General features: G+C 39.1%; 1 protein-coding gene and 1 non-coding gene across 2 annotated transcripts; both read right to left on the bottom strand.

Moving 5' to 3' along the window:
* Positions 1–1,196: 1,196 nt before the first annotated feature.
* Positions 1,197–19,758, bottom strand: Meioc (meiosis specific with coiled-coil domain). Its single transcript, XM_036194702.1, has 8 exons — positions 19,526–19,758; positions 18,972–19,106; positions 15,638–15,795; positions 12,719–12,823; positions 8,822–10,694; positions 8,139–8,273; positions 4,097–4,277; positions 1,197–2,934 (listed from the first exon to the last, which is right to left on the bottom strand). The coding sequence occupies exons 1-8, from the start codon at positions 19,589–19,591 to the stop codon at positions 2,708–2,710; spliced, it is 2,880 nt and encodes a 959-aa protein (XP_036050595.1). The 5' UTR covers positions 19,592–19,758; the 3' UTR covers positions 1,197–2,707.
* On the bottom strand, positions 11,099–11,171 carry Trnat-agu. The gene has a single exon. It is a non-coding gene; the product is annotated as a tRNA-Thr (tRNA).
* Positions 19,759–20,214: the final 456 nt, after the last annotated feature.

The raw sequence follows: 20,214 nt of genomic DNA, 5'->3' as shown, positions 1-20,214 counted from the left end.
AGAACATCACTTTTACTATTTTCCCTGCAGATTTTGTGTGATAATTTTTAATATTTTTGTAAGCTGCAATTTAGAAGCATTTAAGAACAATCTAGCAAGATGTAGTGGTACGTGCCTATAATACCAGCACTGGGGAGGCAGGTACAGCAGTATCACTGCAAACCTGAGGCTCACATAACAAGTTCCAGGACAGCTAGGAACCCAAAGGAAAGAACCATCTTTACCAGTGGTTCTCAGCCTTCCTAATGCTGCAACCCTTTAATGCAGTTCCTCATGTCGTGCTGACTGACCCCCAACCATAGTTATTTTTGTTGCTATTTCATAACTGTAATTTTGCTACTATTAAGAATAGTAATGTAGCCGGGCGGTGGTGGCACACGCCTTTAATCCCAGCACTGGGGAGGCAGAGGCAGGCGGATCTCTGTGAGTTCGAGGCCAACCTGGTCTACAGAGTGAGTTCCAGGAAAGGTGCAAAGCTACACAGAGAAACCCTGTCTTGAAAAAACAAAACAACAACAACAAAAAAAAAAGTAATATAGTTTTTGGAGATAGAGGTCTGCCTGTGGGGAGCCACAGGTTGAGAACCCTGATCTATACCATAGAAAACAACACTAAAGCAAAATTTCAAAGATCTTGTTTGTGACAAGATAGCCCCCAGCTGGCCTTTATTTAGCCGAGGCAGGTCTTTACCTTCTGATTCTCCTGCCTCGACCTCCCAATTCTCTCAAGTGCTAAATCTAGCCTCAAGAACATTGTCATTGATGATAGCTTTGACTTCCTGATCCTCTTGCCCTCCCCTCACTAATGCTGGATTACAGGCATGCACCACACGTATGGTTTATGCAGTGCCTAGGAGCAACCCAGGCTCTCCTGCGTACTCTGTAAGCATTCATCAAACTGAGCTTCATCCCCAGCCCAGGGTTTGGTTTTTCTTAACAGACTGGTATATCACTTGTGACCACTGACCTGTAAAGGTCTCCCTAGAGTTTTTATTAAGCAAGGCAAAGTACGTTTCATCTTTGAAAGAGGTCAGGTGGAATCTAATCTGAATCACAATCATCTACCAATCAATATTCTTATGTGTTAGGGATGAAATTGAAACCAGAAAGGCTCTTTTGAGCTAAATGAAATTCATGTGGTTTTCAGACAAATAATATTAGAAATTAACACAAATGTAAAAAATAAAACCAAATATTTCAAACAAAGTAATTTATTTTTTTTTCCTGAGAGACTAAATTCAGTACAATATTTGTTTTCATAACATTCAACATGTTTTATGTCAAAGTTAACCACTTTCTATGCAGTGACTGTGGTGGAGTGGTCTATTTTATTTGACTACCCTCAATGTAATTCATTTGGTAGTTCTAAGCATATCAGTGATCAAAATGTTTCTCCTTACAGTTACTCCTGCATTCTCAATCAGTTTCTTCCGCACATCATCTAAGAAAATTTATGTGGTGTGATTACACTCTTTTTTTTTTTTTTTAATACCAGGATTTCTAAAGCTAAGAAAAAAACACTAACATCAAAAACATCAGTGTTTCTAGTCAAGGATATTTCAATTAAATTTCATCAGTACATTATATTATAGTTTAACTCATGCTAGAAACTTTAAAACCCAAGATCTTCTGAGTCACATAATACCAACATTTCATATTAATGAATAAATTATTCGGGTTCTAATACAAAGATATTAAGTGATGAGAAACAGAAAAAGCCAAGCTTTCAATTGTTCTTTTTAAAAAATACAGAAGCAAACAAATGAACATAACTACACAAAAATATACACTAACTAATTGGCAAAACTAAACTAGTTAAAGATTAACCTAAAAAATACATTTTAGAACTTCGTGATACCCTCATCAAAGACAGCAAACTAAGGGTATTAAAACAAGAGTCATTATTTTAGTTACTGGGCATCGAGTCTAAAAGATCCAGATAAAGGAATGTTTTATTTTGATTCAATTAAATACTTTGAAATTGGAAATATTTAATAATTGATAGTATAATTAAAATTTAAAGAATATACACTAATGATTTGAACAGGTTTTATATTCAGTAACTTGCATGGTTTTCACACTGGCACTTTTATCACTAATTTAGGAGAATCAGATGCATTTCCCTCCATATACTTAGACACTAAGATTTCAAATTTATAAATTGGTAGTATTTTAAATATTAAATTTTACATGAATATTGGGTTTATCTTTGTTTTCCTTTGTTTCCTAGGTATTATCCAGTTTTGTAAGGAAAATACTTTTAAATCACAATCAAAACTTGTCTTGTTTACTAGACTGTAGCCATAATTGGGTTACAGTCACTTAGACTCATTATTTGGAAATTATACTTACAAGGCAGAACTAAATGAAACTTATCTCCTAGAAGAATTTCACATTTGCATTTACCTGCACTGAAGAATGGATCTAAGCAATTTTTAGCTGTAAGGGGATATTTAATTAAATAAACTTGCTATCTTTGACTACTCAGAACTCCTGGAGTAATCAACTTTACCTTTGAGTTCACTTTAAACTGTATCTGATTCATTCCAAGCAGATTTTTAAATAGAAGTTAGACTTCATTGAAGTATTAACTTTAAATCTGAAAGAAAATTAATGTACTGAAAGTTTGACAAGTTCATTAAAAATTTTAGCACATCTTGATACATTTACTTATCAGCTTTTAAACTCTTCCTTCTGCTGGCATTTCCTTAATGTTTATTTGTTTCACCTCTCTGATTCATTGGATTGCTACTACTTATTTCATGGACTTTATCTTCACAGTTTACTAGATCGTGGAAAGCCTTTTCCATGTCTGCTTGGCCCGATGTACTCGCTGTTTTTGGCAAGGTCATCTGCAGTGCACACCACAGGGTAGTGCGTGCTTTCCGAGTAGCTACACACATCTCTTTAATTGCTGTAGCAAGAGCAAAAACATCTGTAAAATAAATAGGGTTATTTCTTATTATTCACTTAAATACCCCTTACATCTTAAGCAGCTCAGTGCTGTTGCTATTAAAGGATCAAACATTTTTTTTTTTCAAAAATGGTGATGGCTAATGACGTACCTTGTTTTTTAAACTACTTAAAAGTATTGTTACTTTATCTTTGATCTATATAGCAATAACTTTGCTTTGGTAAAAGAGACTGTGTCTTAAGACAGGTATTATAGTCCAATTGAGTTTATACTTTAAAAAATCCAATAACAGACACTAAAAATAAAAATTAAAAAAAAGACAGGTATTATAATAAATGCATAAAATTAACAAAAGAGAACAAAAAACCTTGAGAATAAGTAATATGGTGATCATTTGATAATTTGTTCTTTAGATAAGTATTAATTTTAGAAACCCCTATCTTTTGGGCTGGAGATACAGCTCAGAGGGTTAAGAGCACTGGCTGCTCTTCCAGAGACACTGAGTTCAATTCCCAGCAACTGCGTGGTGGCTCACAACCATCTATAAGAGATCTGGTGCCCTCTTCTGGCCTGAAGGCATACATGCAGAACACACAATACATAGATAAATCTTAAAAAAAAAAAAAAAATCAAATCTTGGGTTGGGGATTTAGCTCAGTGGGAGAGCCCTTGCCTAGCAAGTGCAAGACCCTGGGTTCGATCCTCAGCACCCCCCAAAAAAAAGGAAAAAAAATCTTTTCATTTCAGATCTGATTTTATTAATATTCAAATTATTACACTGTTTTATTAAAAGATTTTGCATTATCATTTGTACTTCTGGGGCTGGATGGCTCAGTAGAGCACTGGCTGCTCTTCTAGAGGTCCTGAGTTCAATTCCCAGAAACCACATGGTAGCTCACAACTGTATATAACAGGATATAATGCCCTATCTTATGTATGAACACTCATACATAAAACATAAATAAAAGCCGGGCGGTGGTGGCACACGCCTTTAATCCCAGCACTCAGGAGGCAGAGGCAGGTGGATCTCTGTGAATTTGAGGCCAGCCTGGTCTACAGAGCAAGCTCCAGGACAGGCACCAAAACTACACAGAAAAACTCTCCCTGGAAAAACCAATAAATAAAATAAATAAATAAACAAACAAACTATATATAAACAACCAAAACCCCAAAATATTTGTACCTCTGTCATCTTGGCACCTAGGCACTCCTTGTCTTTGCCGATTTGAAGCGTTAACAATTTCATCCTTTCTACGTGACTGTACAATGTGAATCGACTCCAAGTGTCTATCGAGAGCAGTAGAGATATTGGCATGAAGGGGAGAGCTTCGAAGACGTTCCATTTTGCCTAGTAAAGTCACAACCTGAGGGAAACATTACATTTTGATAAGGCAAACAAGTCTTTAATGAAAGAGCAGAGACGAGAGCAACAAGAATCGTTTAGTAAATAAATGGATGCTTACTGTGTCCTAACACTATGCTAGGGGAAATAAAAATAGAAAGTCTTTATACTTGCTTGTGTATGTGAATTCTAAAAGTTATAGTTGAGTATTGAGAATAAACAATAAAAAGATAAAATATAAACACAGCCATGTCACTGACGGTACAAAGATAAGATCTGATACTGTTTTTGACAAGTCTATAAACAGAAGACTGTTAGTAAGAACCAACTAAAGGTGAGTTGAGTTAAAGGGCAAGCAAGTACAGCTAGGTGTGATGACACACACCTTAAACCCAGCACCTAGGAGACAGAGGCAGGCAGATCTCTGTAAGTTCGAGGCATGGACCACACAGCAATTTCCAGACCAGCCAGAGATACACAGTGAGATACTGTCTCAAAAAAAGGCAAACAAACAAACAAGTAAATAAATAAAAGACAAGAACTATTGATTAATCTTGACCGCAACAAGTCCTTTTTCCAGGTCTCCAATGTTTTCTTTTTGGAATACAGAAACAGATAATTGTAACAGCTTTTTCTTTTTTTTTTTTTTTTGTAAAAGATTTTGCACATGCAAGCATGTGTGTGTGTGTGTGTGTGTGTGTGTGTGTGTGTGTGTGTGTGTATCTGTCTGTCTGTGTGTCTGTGTGTGCCTGAAGAGACCAGAAGAGGATATAGAGCTTCCGAAGCTAAGTTATAGGCAGTTCTGCAGCCCACTGTGGGTACTAAGAACCAAATTCATGTTCTGTGGAAGAGCAGGAAGCACTCTTAACCTCTGAGATATCTCTCCAGCCACATCTGTAGTTTTTTTTTTGTTTGTTTGTTTGTTTTTTTGAGCTGAGGACTGAATCCAGGGCCTTGCGCTTGCCTAGCGCTCTGCCACTGAGCTAAATCCCCAACCCCACATCTGTAGTTTTAAGGCATCCATAATACAGGCGATACAGGTTTAAGTTTACATTGAAATGATACAACAAATTATATGCTAATGAACATGTGTACTGATTTTAGTGTTGGGATTACAGGTCTGCACCGTACTTGGCTTATGTGGTGCTAAGGCTTTTTGTGTGTGCTAGACAAGCATTCTATCAACTGAGCTACATTATTTCCAGTCCCAGGAAATTTCCCAGTCTTTTTGTTAATGGCCTTTAAAAATGGCACCAGAGGCTGGAGAGATGGCTCAGCAGTTAGGAGCACTGGCTGCTGTTCCAGAGGTCCTGAGTTCAATTCCCAGCAACCATATGGTGGCTCACAACCATCTACAATGAGATCTTCTGGTGGGGTGGGGATACATGCAGACAGAATACTGTATACATAATAAAATAAATCTTAAAAAAAAAATTTTAAAAAAATGGCACCAGGTAGGCTGGAGAGATGGCTCAGCAGTTAAGAGTACTGGTTGCTCTTCAGGTCCTGAGTTCAATTCCCAGCAACCACATGGTGGGTCATAACCATTTATAGTGTGATCTGATACATATGCCTCTTCTGGCATAAAGGTGTACATGCAGAGAGAGCACTCATATACATAAATAAATCTTAAAAAAACTTTAATCTTAGCACTTGGGAGGCAGAGGCAGGTGGATCTCTGAGTTCGAGGACAGCCTGGTCTACAAAGCAAGTTCCTGGACAGCCAGGCTACACAGAGAAACCCCATCTGAGCATGGGAGGGGGGGCACAACACACATGGACCACACAACAACAACAAAAAAACCAAAACAAAAAGATGGCACCAGAGCTAGGGAAATGATTGCTAGATAAATTGCTTGCCACCCAAGTGCAAATACCAGCGTTTAGATCCCCAGCGTTCATATGTAAATTTTGACAATCTGCCTATAACACCACAGAAACAGGATCCCCTGGGCAAACTGGCTAGCTAGATTATCCAATCTGATGAATTATGAGTTCAAGTGAAAGACACTGCCCCAATATATATATGGTGGAGAGTGAATAAGGGAGATACTCAATACTAACCTCCGGCCTCTACAGGTATGTGCATGCACATACATATATACCCATACAGGTGTAAAATACACACACACACACACACACACACACACACACATATACATGTACATCACACTTTCATGCATGTGCAAAGCTAAAATGTCACTGGGTATTATTGAATTAGTATGGGGAATATGTTTAATATGCCTAATGTGTCAAAATCTAAACTATGTAAATTAAGAACTTTTTGATTAATCAACATGTGAATATCAAGTAAATAAAATAATTATCACTGGGAACTAATTATTAACAAGTCTATTCCAAGTGTTAAGTATTTTCCTCCTACTGTACACCAGTCAGATCCTTGAGGGGTAAATAGATAAAAGAAAAAAGTATGCAAAAACTCCAGTAAGCTAAAAATTATGTTTCTAAATAGGAGAGGAACAGGAGGTTAATGGAGGCAAGAAAGACATGTTTTGTTTTGTTTTCTATCATGTGGAAGCCAGATTGGAATGTGTATGACAAAAAAAAGAGAGATTAAAGGGAGAAGGGGACCAAGAAGGTAATGGGCAGGTAGTGAGCAATATATAAATATCATAACTTTTATTTTTTAACATTTTTAAAGATGTGTGTGTGTATATGTGTGCATGTGTGCATGTACACGGGTTATGTGCATGTGAAAGCAGGTGCCCTTGGAGACTAGAAAAAGGGCCTGATGCCTGATGAGGATGCTATAAATTGAACTCGAGTCTTCTTCAAGAGCAGTACACGCTCTTAACTACTGAATCATCTCTCCAGCTCCTACACTTATTCATTTTTCTATGTAGGTGTGTGTGTGTGTGTGTGTGTACATATGCATGACCCATATGTGAAGAATCAGAGGATGACTTACAGAAGCTGGCTCTCTTCTTCACCCACCATGTGGGTTCTAGGGATTGAATTTAGGTCATCAGCCTCCATGCACATTAAACACTTTTACACATTGAGCCATCTTTCAGGCTTTTTAAAGCACTTTAAAGTGTTGGATTTTAAAAGCATTCTTTCTATTGGGGATTAGTTGCCAACATGGGTTTGACATGGGTTTCTTTAGATTACTAAAAATATTGTATTATGGTGCTGGGAATGGAACTCAAGGCTTCACACATGTTAGGGATATGTCTACCGCTGATTGAAGCTATCTCTAGCCCACTCAAATGACTTACTAAATGATTACAAATTAAAAGACTAAATGGAACTATTCTTGTCTTTCTCTAATATTCATCATAGTTATAGAACAAAGATGAACATATTTGAGGTGTGTTGGGGAGGTGGCTCAGTCAATAAAGTGCTAGCTGAGCAAGCAATAAGAACCTGAGTTCAGATCCCCAGCACCTTTGTTTCTTAAAGCCAAACACAGTGGTGTGTACCTGTAATCCCAGTGCTGAGGAAGTGAGCTAGCCTAGATAAATCAGTGAGCTCCAGGTTCAGTTGAGATTGTCTCAAAAAATAAGGTGGAAGCAATTGAGGAAGATACCCAATGTCAACCTGTGGCCTCAATATACACGCATGCTCGCTCTCTCTCTCAAATATACACACAAAATTTTTTTTCAGCTATCTGTGAGTGATTTTTCTGTGTTTTTTTTTTGTTTGTTTGTTTGTTTTGAGCCCAGGTTGTTATCAAACTCAGTAATACAGCTGAGGCTGGCCTTGATCTTCCTGCCTCCCAAATGAAGAGTTCATACATATGCCATCACACCTGGCTGTAAATGTGATAATAAAGTCCTTCACAACTCTAACTTGCTAAAATCCTTTAAATTTTTATCAAATAATTAAAAAAATACCACTATTGGATGTTTTTAGAGCTTACTCTGGCTTGTTCTCGAAGTTCATCCACAATTAAGCGATCAACTCTAGATGGGTTGGAAGTCAATCTTGGAATTGGAGTATTATTAGTACTGGATACTTTTTTTCCTGGATAATTCTTGGCAAGGGCTAATTCGGTCTGTAAAATATAATTTTTAGATACTAGCTTTTAAAAAGTAAATAATATTTTTCACAGCTCTAAGTATCAGAAAAAAATTCTCTTAGAAATTGAAAATCTGAGCTGGGCAGTGATTTTAATCCCAGCACTTGGCAGAGCAGAAGCAGAGGATCTCTGTGAGTTTGAGGTCACTACAGAGTGAGTTCCAGGACAACCAGGGCTACACAGAGAAACCCTGTCTAAAAAAAAAAAAAAAAAAAAAGACAAAAACCAAATATAAGCCACAATACCATAATATTTTCTCATACTTATATACACTTTAATACTCTCCGACAATTTAATACTTTAAAAAAGAAGAAAATCTACTTCATAGAAAATTTAAAAAGAGAACAACTGTTTCAAAACCCTGGTCTTTCAATCTTTAAACAACCTAGCTAAGTCCTTTTAGCAATGAATTTAAATACGTTACAGAAGAATTCAGCTTAGGAATAAGTACTTAAACCACACTGAGGTCAACAAAGAGAAGCAGATGGAAAATACTGTTACTTCCACATGGGTAGTTGTGTTACCTTTTTTCTCTCCTTTTCTAACGCTCTCCATTGTTCATAGCACTCTTCTAGACGAATATGAAGCTCACTAGCTGGTCCACTTCGTGTTTTAATTGGTCTTTGAAATCCAAACGTTGGCACAAAGCCAGAAAAGGAATTATCACCATACATCATATCGTTAAAATAAGGATATAAATGGCTTAAGTCATCATAAGAAAACAAATCATAGGAATCCAACAGTGGAACAACCGAGTGGCCAAACGGGTGGGTAGATCTTAGGGGAAACCCATTTGAACCAAGTTGTTGAAACCCCTGATTATGTCGTAAATCTCCCATCATATAATTGTTAGAAAAGCATGAGGACTGTGTACGATTCACACGGCTATTAGTGTTGCTGTCTCCACTTCCTTGTCTGTGGCTGTTAAAATGACCCTGTGACTCTAACAGATCTTGGTATGTACTTTGAGGTAACCCATCAAAATGCTTTGGAATGTCTTCAGGATCATAATGTCCACTCTGGGGCTTGGCTTGGAAAGTATGTTTGTTTACATTTTCTATTATCCCATACTGTGAAGCTGAATAGCTATCACAAAATCCATTCGGCTGCTTAATTTTTTTCTCTGTAACCGATTCAAAGAGATTGTCTTCTCCAGTTTTTGTTAGTCCTTCCATGTGATTCACAGATTGAATTCTTTCTGCACCATTGTAACTAAAATCAAAACTAGAAAATGTTGAAGGGTTTTCTTGGCAATACTTCTGAAATAAATTGCTGTTTGAGGTTAAATTTGTAGATGATAGTTGGGGGAAATCTGAAGAATGGTTAGAACCCTTTGAAGCTGCACTTAAATGACTATTTAATTTCATCAAGTTACCTTGATTTCGATAAGGAATAGGAAGGTTATTTTTTGTTTGAACATTCATCCAAGTTGGTCTGTTTAAACTGATACCTCCTGAAGATGTTGCTGAATTTGAGAATAAATTCACTGATTTAAAATATTCAGAGTTTAGGGGATCAGGCTTAGCAAACTGTTGCTTTTCAGTGACATTAGCAAAATCATTATTAGTTGGACAAGCTGTGTGCGGCTTTAGTCCATATTCTGATTTTAAGCCAAAATCAGCAGTGAATGCTGCTTCCTTTGCAAACTGTTTTTCTGTCAGATGTGGTGTTGTTTTTGGAAACGCAAAATTCTGCTGGTCAGGTATTGTCTCTTCCATTTTTTTCTGATTTGCTGGTTTAACTTGAAATAACTTCGTATAGGCATCTGCTTCCACAGTTGGTGTTTCAGGTGTTCCATTGGCTAATTTTTTACCATCTTGAACACTAAAATTTGAACATTTGTTAAGCTTTGCCTTATTAGGATGAGCATATTCTGGGTATCTACAATAATCAGCATTTTCATTATATCTATTAAATTGGGAAAGAAATATCTCTGCCCTTTTATGCTGTAATGGTGTTTCAAGACCCTTAGCACATATTTTCTCTCTTCCATAAGAGTAAGTATCAATTCCTGATTCTTTCATGATATCAGACAGACCTGTTTGTGGTGTAAAACAGTTTTTAATAAATGGATATTCTTGGAAAGTTGCCTTAACTGTATCATTTGTCTGAATATTGTAACAATTAGAATGATCACTTCTTGAGAGATACAACCATTGTTCTTCAAGATCTAAACCAGTATATCCATGATAAAGTTCATCTATTTTTTGTTGTGGTGTGAGATTATTATTATGCAAGTATTGCTTTTCCACTGCTGACACAGATTCACCACTATAAAAAGCTTGCTGAGAGATAGTTGTATCTATTGGCCTTTTGGTTTCTGTTAAGAGGTCATGGTGATCTACAAATCTGCTTGTGTTCATTGGCCAAACTGATTTTAAATTGGAGGAGCAGGTCCTAGAACAAGTAAACATATTTAATTACAATTTAAGTCTTGGAGACTTTATTTCCTCTGGAAACATTAGGAAAGATTCAAACAAACAAACAAACAAACAAAACAAAACAAAACAAAAAAAATCATTTCTCTTACCCGACACTTCACCAATCTTTCTCAACTACCACTGCTTCCAAATAACTCAATAGTATGAAATGTGCTATCTGCTGTTAAGAGGTGTGGGTCAGGGGCTGGAGAGATGGCTCAGAGGTTAAGAGCACTGGAAGCTCTTTCAAAGATCCTGAGTTCAATTCCCAGCAACCACATGGTGGCTCACAACCATCTGTAATGAGATCTGGTGCCCTTTTCTGGTGTGTAGGAATATATGCAGACAGGACACTGTATATATTATAAATCTTTTTTTTTTTTTGGAGCTGAGGATCGAACCCAGGGCCTTGTGCTTACTAGGCAAGCGCTCTACCACTGAGCTAAATCCCCAACCCAATATATTATAAATCTTTTTTTTTTTTTTTAAAGAGCTGTGTGCCAAATAAATGTGAGATAGTAACAGAACACACAGTGACACAGCACAAGCCATTACTTATGTTTGTGATGCTGGTGTAAACAAGCTTACTGCACTGCCAGCTTGGTATGCTATATAATATTAGGTGATGATTTGACTATTTTACTAGTTTATGCACTTACTGTAGTGTATATTTAAAATTTTCAGATTTGTTTTCATTATTCTTAATTATGCTTGTGTATGTGTCTACAAGTGGGTATGTCCATGTTTGTTCAGTTTCCTCAGAGGCCAAAGGCATTAAATCCCCTAAAGCTGGATACACAAAAGGTTGTGAACCATCTCACATGGGTGCTGAAAAATGAGCTTAGGTTCTCTGGAAGAGTAGCAAGTACTCATAACCACTAAGGCATCTTTCCAGCCCCTCTGTATTTTTATTGCATTAAAAAAAAACAAATTAGCTGTAAAATGGTCATTACACTAGCATCAGTCTTGTGTATTCTATGGTTACACTGTCATTTCTCTCTCTGACTTATTTGTCTATTTGTAGACAGTGTCTTGTTAAAAAGTCAAAGTCAACCTCAAATGCTTAAACCCTCTAGGTAGTCCAGGAATGCCTCCTACTCTGGATTGTACTACTTTAGCCCAAATTGAGATTACAATCATGTGCACCCATTCAGAGCACTTCACAGTTACTGTGTCTTTTGACCACATCAAGAAGCCACACTGAATGATGGGCCTATACTATTTAGCTTTCGGTAAGGACTGTTCCCGTGACAGTGCAAGAGTTTAATGATGCATTTCTTAGAACCTGTCCCCATCATTAATCAAATCAATGAATGACTATATGCATTTTAATTTTAATATCTTCACCACACTTTTCTAAAAGTTGTTAATCAAGGCCTGAGGTAGACTTTAGGGTCTTACGGGAATTGTTTATGCTAAGCAGGTAGTAAGTTTTTTCTTTGAATAGATTATTATATAATTCAAAAGTGTCTTGACCACAATTTTTAATGAAAAAAATATGTGTTTTGCTTAAAATATTTTTGAAACTATTTTAACTGGTTACATGTGTATGGCATCTTATTTATTAATAGGGCACTTGGGCAATATGGCCTCCACACCCAAATAAAACAATTAAAACATTTTAAACCTCGACTGCACGAATAAAACCCATATGTATTTCTGCAATGAGTAATGAGTTTTATCCTTTGAGGTCTAAGTTTAAGGCTTCTTGGAACTTATGTTCCTTAAGCCAAACTTTAGCTCATGAACTCAAGGGAAATAACTATGAATTATGTAACAATATTTTTTCAAATCAAACTTCTTAAGCAAATAAAACCTTAGGCTGAACTTTCAATTGTATGGAAAGTACTTCAGCAAAATCAAGGCTCCTAGAAACGAATATTTGAAAATATCTACTATCCTATGATCCACTGTTAAATAAAAATAAATGTTAAACAGCAATGTAACCTAGTATATGTCAACTAAAAGGTCCATTATATACTATAAAGTTTATATACTAACCCTTCAGCAAAATAGGGCTGTGACTTATCCTGTTCTTCCAAAATGTTAGACACAAGTCCATATAAGTCTGTTTCACTGCCATAGTCATTTCTTTCGGTCTGAACCCTAAAAATGAATATCATATATAAACTATATATTTATTAAATATATCAATTTCTCCTTCCATACATATTCCATTATTTTTATTTTTTATTCATTTTTCTTTGATGGTGCTAAAGATCAAACTCAGGACCTCATTTATGCTAGACAAGTATTCTAATCCTGAGCTACATTCCCATCCCCTCTAATTATCTTTTCAGTAAGATATTTAGACTGACTCTATACATCATTTCAAACAAGGAAAAGACAAGAACATTTTCTAAGTTCAGTATATTATCTACTATACATAAATATTTCTCCATTGCAAGTCCTATGTCTAGTTACAAAATGTTTATTTCTCATTTCTCTATAACATATGCTATTAATTTTAAGTGACCAGGATACAAATGTCTGAATTAGAATGTTAGAGAAATGCTTGGTAGCACACCTAAAAGCATGTCTAGTTCAGTTATACATCATTCTAAATCTGTCAGTCTTTTCATTTGTTATTTGAAAACCAAGTGAAGCTGGGCATAGTGACACATTCCTTCAATGTCAGCACTCTAGAGGAAGAGGCAGGCAGGTATCTATGACTTCAAGACCAGTCTGGTCTACATAGTGAATTTCAGGATAGCTAGGATTATGTAGAGAGACTCTGTCTCAAAACGAAAGCAAAACAAAAATAAAATAAAATAAAAACTGAGTTGTTTGAGACCAGCTTAAGTAACCTGCTTGAACCAACAAGGTATTTTTTTCTCATTTTCTTTCCAACACTTCAGATTGTTGGGATATTTTAGAAATAAAAATATATTTGCTTAACACTAACATATTTAATTGAGAAAAGTAAACATTAGTAGTCATCTAGTTATCTGTTGAATGGATAATCACTTGAAATATTAAAATTATATTACAAGGGTATGTGACTTACAAACTATACATTAAACAAACACTGGTGCCATCAACTCTAATACTTTTCCACTATACAATGTTACTTTATAAAGATTCAATATGAAATTTTCTTTGTATATAAGATCTAGAGATTCTTTAATATTTGCCAAACCATTAATACTTACAATTGTGGGAAAAAAGACAGAGTGGTCAAGGTAAAGTTTTACTTTTCTTTAGCACATATTTTTGTGAAGTTTGAATTTTTTTTCTCTCTCTTTTTTTTTTTTTTAACATAGACATCACTTTGTAGCTCTGGCTGTTCTGGAGTTTACTCTGTAGACCAGGCTGGCCTTTAACTCACAGAGATCCACCTGGCTCTGCTTCCCAAGTGCTAGCATTGAAGGAGTGTGTCACCATACCTGGCCCTTGATTCTTTTCAAGGGCATCTATTAACTTCAATTATTTTTGAAGAATTGTGTATTATATAGTCTAATATTTCATTACCCATAATTTTCAATGTTTTTAATTAGCAGGATTCGGTAAATATCTACTTCCTTGTAAAACTAAAGATGCATCAAGCCTCCATTAATAGCTCCCTTATATGTAATTAAATAATGTAAAACATCACTCCTAAGCTTCTCCTTCTAATAGTTTTCTGTAAAGTTATATATATGTGTGTGTATGTATGTGTGTGTATATAATGCATATATATACATATATATATATATACATATATATATATACTTATATTTTATTTTTTTGGTTGAGAGCCTAGCCTTTAATGGTTGAGCCATCTCTCCAGCCCATACTCACACACATACACACACACACACAAACACACACACACATACACACTTATATATGCGTATATATGTATATACATAACCATCATATAGAGGGTTGCGAGCTGCCATATGGTTGCTGGGAATTGAACTCAGAACCTCTGAAGAACAGCCAGTGCTCTTAACCACTGAGCCATCTCTCTAGGCCCCTAACTCTCTCTAGGCCCCTAACCCTGAACATTTTAATTATGGTTAGGGTTGGCAAAATGGCTCTGTGGGAAAAAGTGCTTACCACCAAGCCTAATGACCTGAGCTCCATTCCCGGGACCTACATTGTAGAAGAAGAGAATCAACTCTCTCAAGCTGTCCTCTAACTTGTGTGTGTGTGTGTGTGTGTGTGTGTGTGTGTGTGCGCGCGCACATATACACATACATTTCTTAAATTTTAAAAATATTATCTTTAGAAAGAAGAACTTAAGAAACCTGTGATTTGGGGTCTGTGAAGTGGTTCAGTGCTTAAGAGTACTTGTTGCTTTTTTTTTTTTTTTCTCGTTTTTTCTTTCTTTGGTTTTTTTTGAGAGAGGGTTTCTCTGTGTAGTTTTGGTGCCTGGCCTGGATCTTGCTCTGAAGACCAGGCTGGCCTCAAACTCACAGAAATCTGTCTGACTCTGCCTCTCGAGTGCTCAGATTAAAGGCGTGCACCACCACCACCTGGCCACACTTGTTGCTCTTATAGAGGACTCAGGTTCAGTTACCAGTCACCCCATGGTGACTCACAACCAACCATAACTACAATTTCAGGGGATTCAACACCCATCTGACCTTCATGGGCAACAGGCACATACATGGTACACAGACATCCAAGCAAAACACCTATACATAGAAAATAATCTAAAAAAATTTTAAAGAAATTTGAGATTATGTGTTACTGCAATCCCAGCACTCAAGAGGTAAAGGCAGAAGGATAACAAATAAGAAGTCAACCTCTGTCTAAAAATATGAACTAAAAATTATACACAAATAACTGCCTAGTTTAAGCTTTCTTAAAACTTTGATGAACATAAAGTTATAATCCCACAATATTAAAATAGAAGAGCTAGAAATCCAATATACTTTGATCCCTGTGAAATGAGACTTAAAAACAACAACTCATTTAGCCTGAGCAATTTACCTGTTCTTTACATTGATCTGAGAACTAGGAGGTTGTTTGATATCGTCTCCATAAGTAGACCATGGCGCATAGAAGAGTGAGGAGTCTATAGAATTTGCATACTCTGTTGAGGAAGAGAGTGGAGTGCAGGTCTGCCTTAGGTCTACATTGTCTTCATTCTGAAATTTTAAGGAAATATTTCTATATCAGAGAGATCAAATTTTCATTTATTAGAGTATTAACAAAATAATAAGGAAACATAATAATGCAGGTGTTAGGAGTTCGGATAATAATATTCAGTGCTAGCACGTAATTATCTTAGCTTCTCAAGAACTCTGCCAAAAGCTGGAATGTAAACATTTGCTGGCCATTACAATTTGCTGAAATTCCTCAACCCGGTTATAGTACTGACTGAAGAAGATCAGGCTAGTCTTCTGAAGCAACTTCAGACAGTATATAAACAAACATGTTTGTGTTGCAATAAATTTTTATGTACAGAAGTTATTGATTAGATCTAGAGCTTTTGTTAAAACTAGAGATACATCAAGTATCCATTAACAGCTCTCTTATATTAGAAAAAGGGGATCAGCAAGTGAGAAGATGGTTCAGTGAGTACGGGTGCTTGCCACCAAGTCTGACGACTTGAGTTTGCATCTCCCGGACCCATGTGGTGGAAGGAGAGAGTCAACTCTTAACCTTCAAGTTGCCCTCTGACTTGCACACATGTGCCATGAACACAAGTGCCCTGTGTCTCCTACCCCCAAAAAATGTTAAGTGTAATCATTTTTAACTCATAAAGGTAGGAGCAGAGACATGGCTCAGAGGGTAAAAGTGCTTGTCCTTCAAGGCCTGTTGACCTGAGTTCTATACCTGGAACCCACAATGGAAGGACAGAACTACAAAAGTTGTCCTCCAAGCTCTGTATGTGTGCCATGGAATGTGTTCACTTATACTCACATGTACGTATCATCCATAATAATAATTTTAAAAGTTATTTTTAGTTAAAAAAAATAATAGATGTAGACATCATTCCTTTAGGTTTCTCTGTGCAACAACTTATTGATAGCTATAATTGCTGTAGTTTTAATATTTTAAACACAGAAGACTTTGTGTGGATACTAGTAGTATTATTTTAAGTAAATTATACACAAAATTCACTTTTTTTTTCCTAAATAGGGTCTCATGCAGTTCATGCTGGCCATGAACTCACGAGGAATGGCCTAAAATTTTTGATCTTCTTGCCTCTATCTCTCAAGTTCTGGTATTAGGAGTGCATAACCCTGCCCAGCTTTACAAAATGTATCCAATGAAAAACATACAACTATGTAAAACTCTAATTTTCATATAAATTCCACACATATTATTTTGGTTAGTCAACTTAGGAGACAAATATCTCTTTGTTGTTGTTTTTGTTGAGACAGGGTCTTACTCTGTAGCTCAGGCTGGCCTGGAACTCACTTTATAGCCCAAGCTGGCCTTGAACTCACAGCAATCCTCCTGTCTCAGATTCCCAAACACTAGGTAGGATTAAAAGCAAAGCACCACCTGGCTTCTCTATTTTCAAAACAAAGAAACTGGGTCTGAGAATATAGCTCAGTGGCAGAATACTAGCCCATCATCATACACAAAACAAAGCAAAACAAAACAAAAAAACCAACAAAAAAAACCAAACACACAAAACAACAAATTACTCAGCAAATACATGATAAAATTAAGCCAAAACTCAAGCTCTTACTCCTAAGCAAGGGCCTTTCCCCCAACTTTTAAATTTGAGCCTACTTTGTATTTTCAAGAGATATTATAAGATAAATATTATCATCTCTTTGGAAATTTTAAAGCTATTACTACCATTAAAAGGAAATCCCAGGAATTGGGTGTGATGGCCCTCATCTGCAATTCCAGCATTTGTGAGATGGAGGCAGGAGGATTAGGTTAGCCTCAGCTATATGATGAGTTCAAGACCAGCCTGGTCAGTATCAGACTCTGTCTCAGAAACTAAAGATGACCTGAGCGTCTGATCTTTCTCCCTCCACCTTTCCAGCACTAGGACTAGAGGTTTGTACCACTATACCCAGTTCATGTAATGCTAGGTATCATTCTCCGAACTCTGAGTGTGCTAGGCAAGCACTCTATCAACTAAGCAGTATCCCCAGCCCAAGGACATACTTTTCGATAAAACAATCAACTACAATAATGAGCCAATGAAAAACCTTTTCTTAGGGGGCTGGAAAGATGGCTCAGCAGTTAAGGGCACTGACTGCTCTCCCAGGGGATCCAGGTTCAAGTCCTACAATCCAAGGCCCAAAACTGTGTATACCTTAAGTTCCAGTGGATCCAACAGTTTCAGACAGACATGCAGGCAAAACACATAAAATAAAAAAGTTCTCTGATCTCCACATGTATGCTATCGCATGTTTCTGCCCTTTCCCAAAAACTTAATTAAAAAATTTGGGTTCATATACAACAATATAAATGCAATAAAAAAAATTTAAAGAAAAAAACCTGTTTCCCTAGCATTCAGATTCTGATTGTGGAGCTTTTTCAACATATATGGGACTGGTGTTATAGCTTGATGTACAGCACATAGCAAGTGCCAGGTCCTGGGTTTGAGTTTTTATTTAAAACAAAAAAGAAAAAACAAAAAAAGAATAGAAAAATCTTTTCTTGGCCTGAAAAGACGACTCAGTGGTTAAGAGCACTGTCTGCTCTTCCAGAGGACCCAGGTTCAATGGCGGCTCACATTTCAGATCTGACGCCCTCTTCTGGTTTCCAGAGGTGGTGCCCAGACATACAAGCTGGGAAAACTACCACACATACAAAATTTTTAAAGAATTTTTTAAAAAATCCTTTTTTTTTTTTATTTCTAAAGCCAAGTGTGTATTATGCGAACTCTATTTAAAATGTTTTCGTCTGAACCAGTGAGATGGCTTGCGGGGGGGGGGGGGGGGGCGCGGAGGGGCGGGATGCTTGCTGCTAATCCTGAGGACCTAAGTTCAAAGCCCCGGGGCCCACTCTGAAAAGTCCTCTGATCTCCACTTGTATGCCATGGCACGTTCCCGCCCCTTCCCTCCCCCAAAAAAATTTTAATTTAAAAAAAAATTGGGTTCTCTATAGGGTAATATAATTGCAATTAAAAAAAAAAAAAAACCCAAAACTTCTTTTCCCCAGCTTTCCGATTCTGACTGTTGAGCTTTTTCAGCATATATGGGACTAGAGTTGCAGCTCCGCTGTCGGGCGCGGGGCAAGAGCCGGGTCCTGGGTTTGAGCGGTGGGGGTGGGGTGGGGGGGGGGGGTGGGGAGGGGGGGTGGGGGGGGGGGGGGGGGGGGGGGCAGAGCGTTGACTGTGATCCTGGACCTGCGATTTGTAGCAATCATAGAAGGCGGCGGAGCCGGTCAGCATCATGCTGTTGAACACATCCGACAGTCTGCTGCTGGCGTCGACACTGAGGTTCCAGCAGCGATTCGCACTTCCACGGAACGCCACCTTCGGCTGCTCGGGGGACACGGAGACGGAGGTCATCGCCCAGCTGCGGCCAGGGCGGCCTCACCGCGGACCCCTCGGGCGACACTCACTCGGGGTCCCGCCCGCCCGCCCGCCCGCCCGCCCCGCGCCGGTCCCGCTTCCCTCCCGCTCCGCCCCGCCGCGCCGCGGCCCCGACAGACGCCGGCTGCGGGCGGGCCACACGGCCTCGACGGCGGGCTGACAGGCCGACGCAGGCGGCGGCGCCACCGCCCAGGCCTCGGCCGGCCCCCGTCAAGCCCCGTCGGGCCTCGCCGACGGTCCCTCCACACCCCCGCCCCAGCCGTCGGGGCTCCCCACCCGCGACCGGCCATCTCCCCGCCGCCGCCGAGCCCCCAGCCGGGGCGGCGTCTCTCCCGGGTCGCCATCGTCGAAGCCCCGCCGGTTACCTCAGGTCCCTCCCTCAGGCCTTGGGGGTGACGGGGCCGGCAGGTGTCTCCGCCGCTCACCTCCATGACGGCCCCCCGCCCCCAGCTGCTCCTGGACGAGCTACAGCTCCTGGGGCCCGGGGATGAGGGAGGACGTCGAGGCCCAGCTCCCTCAGCCCGCACCCCACCGCTGCCGCGGCCGCCCTTGGCGCTGCCCGGAGCCGGTCTGTGGGCGGGGGGCCGAGCCGAGAGGGTGCCACACAGCAGGAGCCGTTACATTGACACCCGTGGCTCGCGACTGGGCACCGGCCGCCGGCGCCCCGCCCCGCGCACGCCTAGGAGGCCCGGCGCCCGCATCCCGCACCCCTCATTGGCCCGCTGCCCAGCCAATGGGCAGCCGCCTCTGGTCTGTTACCCCCCCCACCCCCCAAGAAGGAGCAGTTAGCCGACTTCGCTTGTTCAGGCCACGTCTAGGATTTTCCCGCCCAAAAGTAAGCTCGTCCGGGATTGGCCAGAATGGACGAGCCGCGGCCCGCTGATTGGCTGAGAGGGAGCGCGAGCCGGCTGGCCTGGGAGCGGGGGCTCGGAAGATTAGGGAAATTGCACAGCAACTGGCCGAGGACCCTGGAGCCCTCTGCCGCCACCACCCCCACCCCCGCACGCTGGGCCAGCATCTTCATTTTGTGTCTAGTTCCCAGAATTCCGCCGAG

The sequence above is a fragment of the Onychomys torridus genome, chromosome 8 (assembly GCF_903995425.1).
Source record: "Onychomys torridus chromosome 8, mOncTor1.1, whole genome shotgun sequence".
Classification (NCBI taxonomy): Eukaryota; Metazoa; Chordata; class Mammalia; order Rodentia; family Cricetidae; genus Onychomys; species Onychomys torridus.
The sequence above is the reverse complement of the archived record's forward strand: the minus strand, read 5'-3'. Positions and strand labels throughout refer to the sequence as shown.

What these genes read in the sequence shown, in the direction of transcription:
- Meioc (XM_036194702.1), bottom strand. Translation starts at nt 19,591, where the DNA reads ATGGAGGTGAGCGGCGGAGACACCTGCCGGCCCCGTCACCCCCAAGGC. An exon ending in ATGATTGCTACAAATCGCAG is followed by an intron (nt 15,796 to 18,971) that starts GTCCAGGATCAC and finishes TTAAAATTTCAG; the next exon opens with AATGAAGACAATGTAGACCT. An exon ending in TAGGTGCCAAGATGACAGAG is followed by an intron (nt 2,935 to 4,096) that starts GTACAAATATTT and finishes TTTATTTTACAG; the next exon opens with ATGTTTTTGCTCTTGCTACA.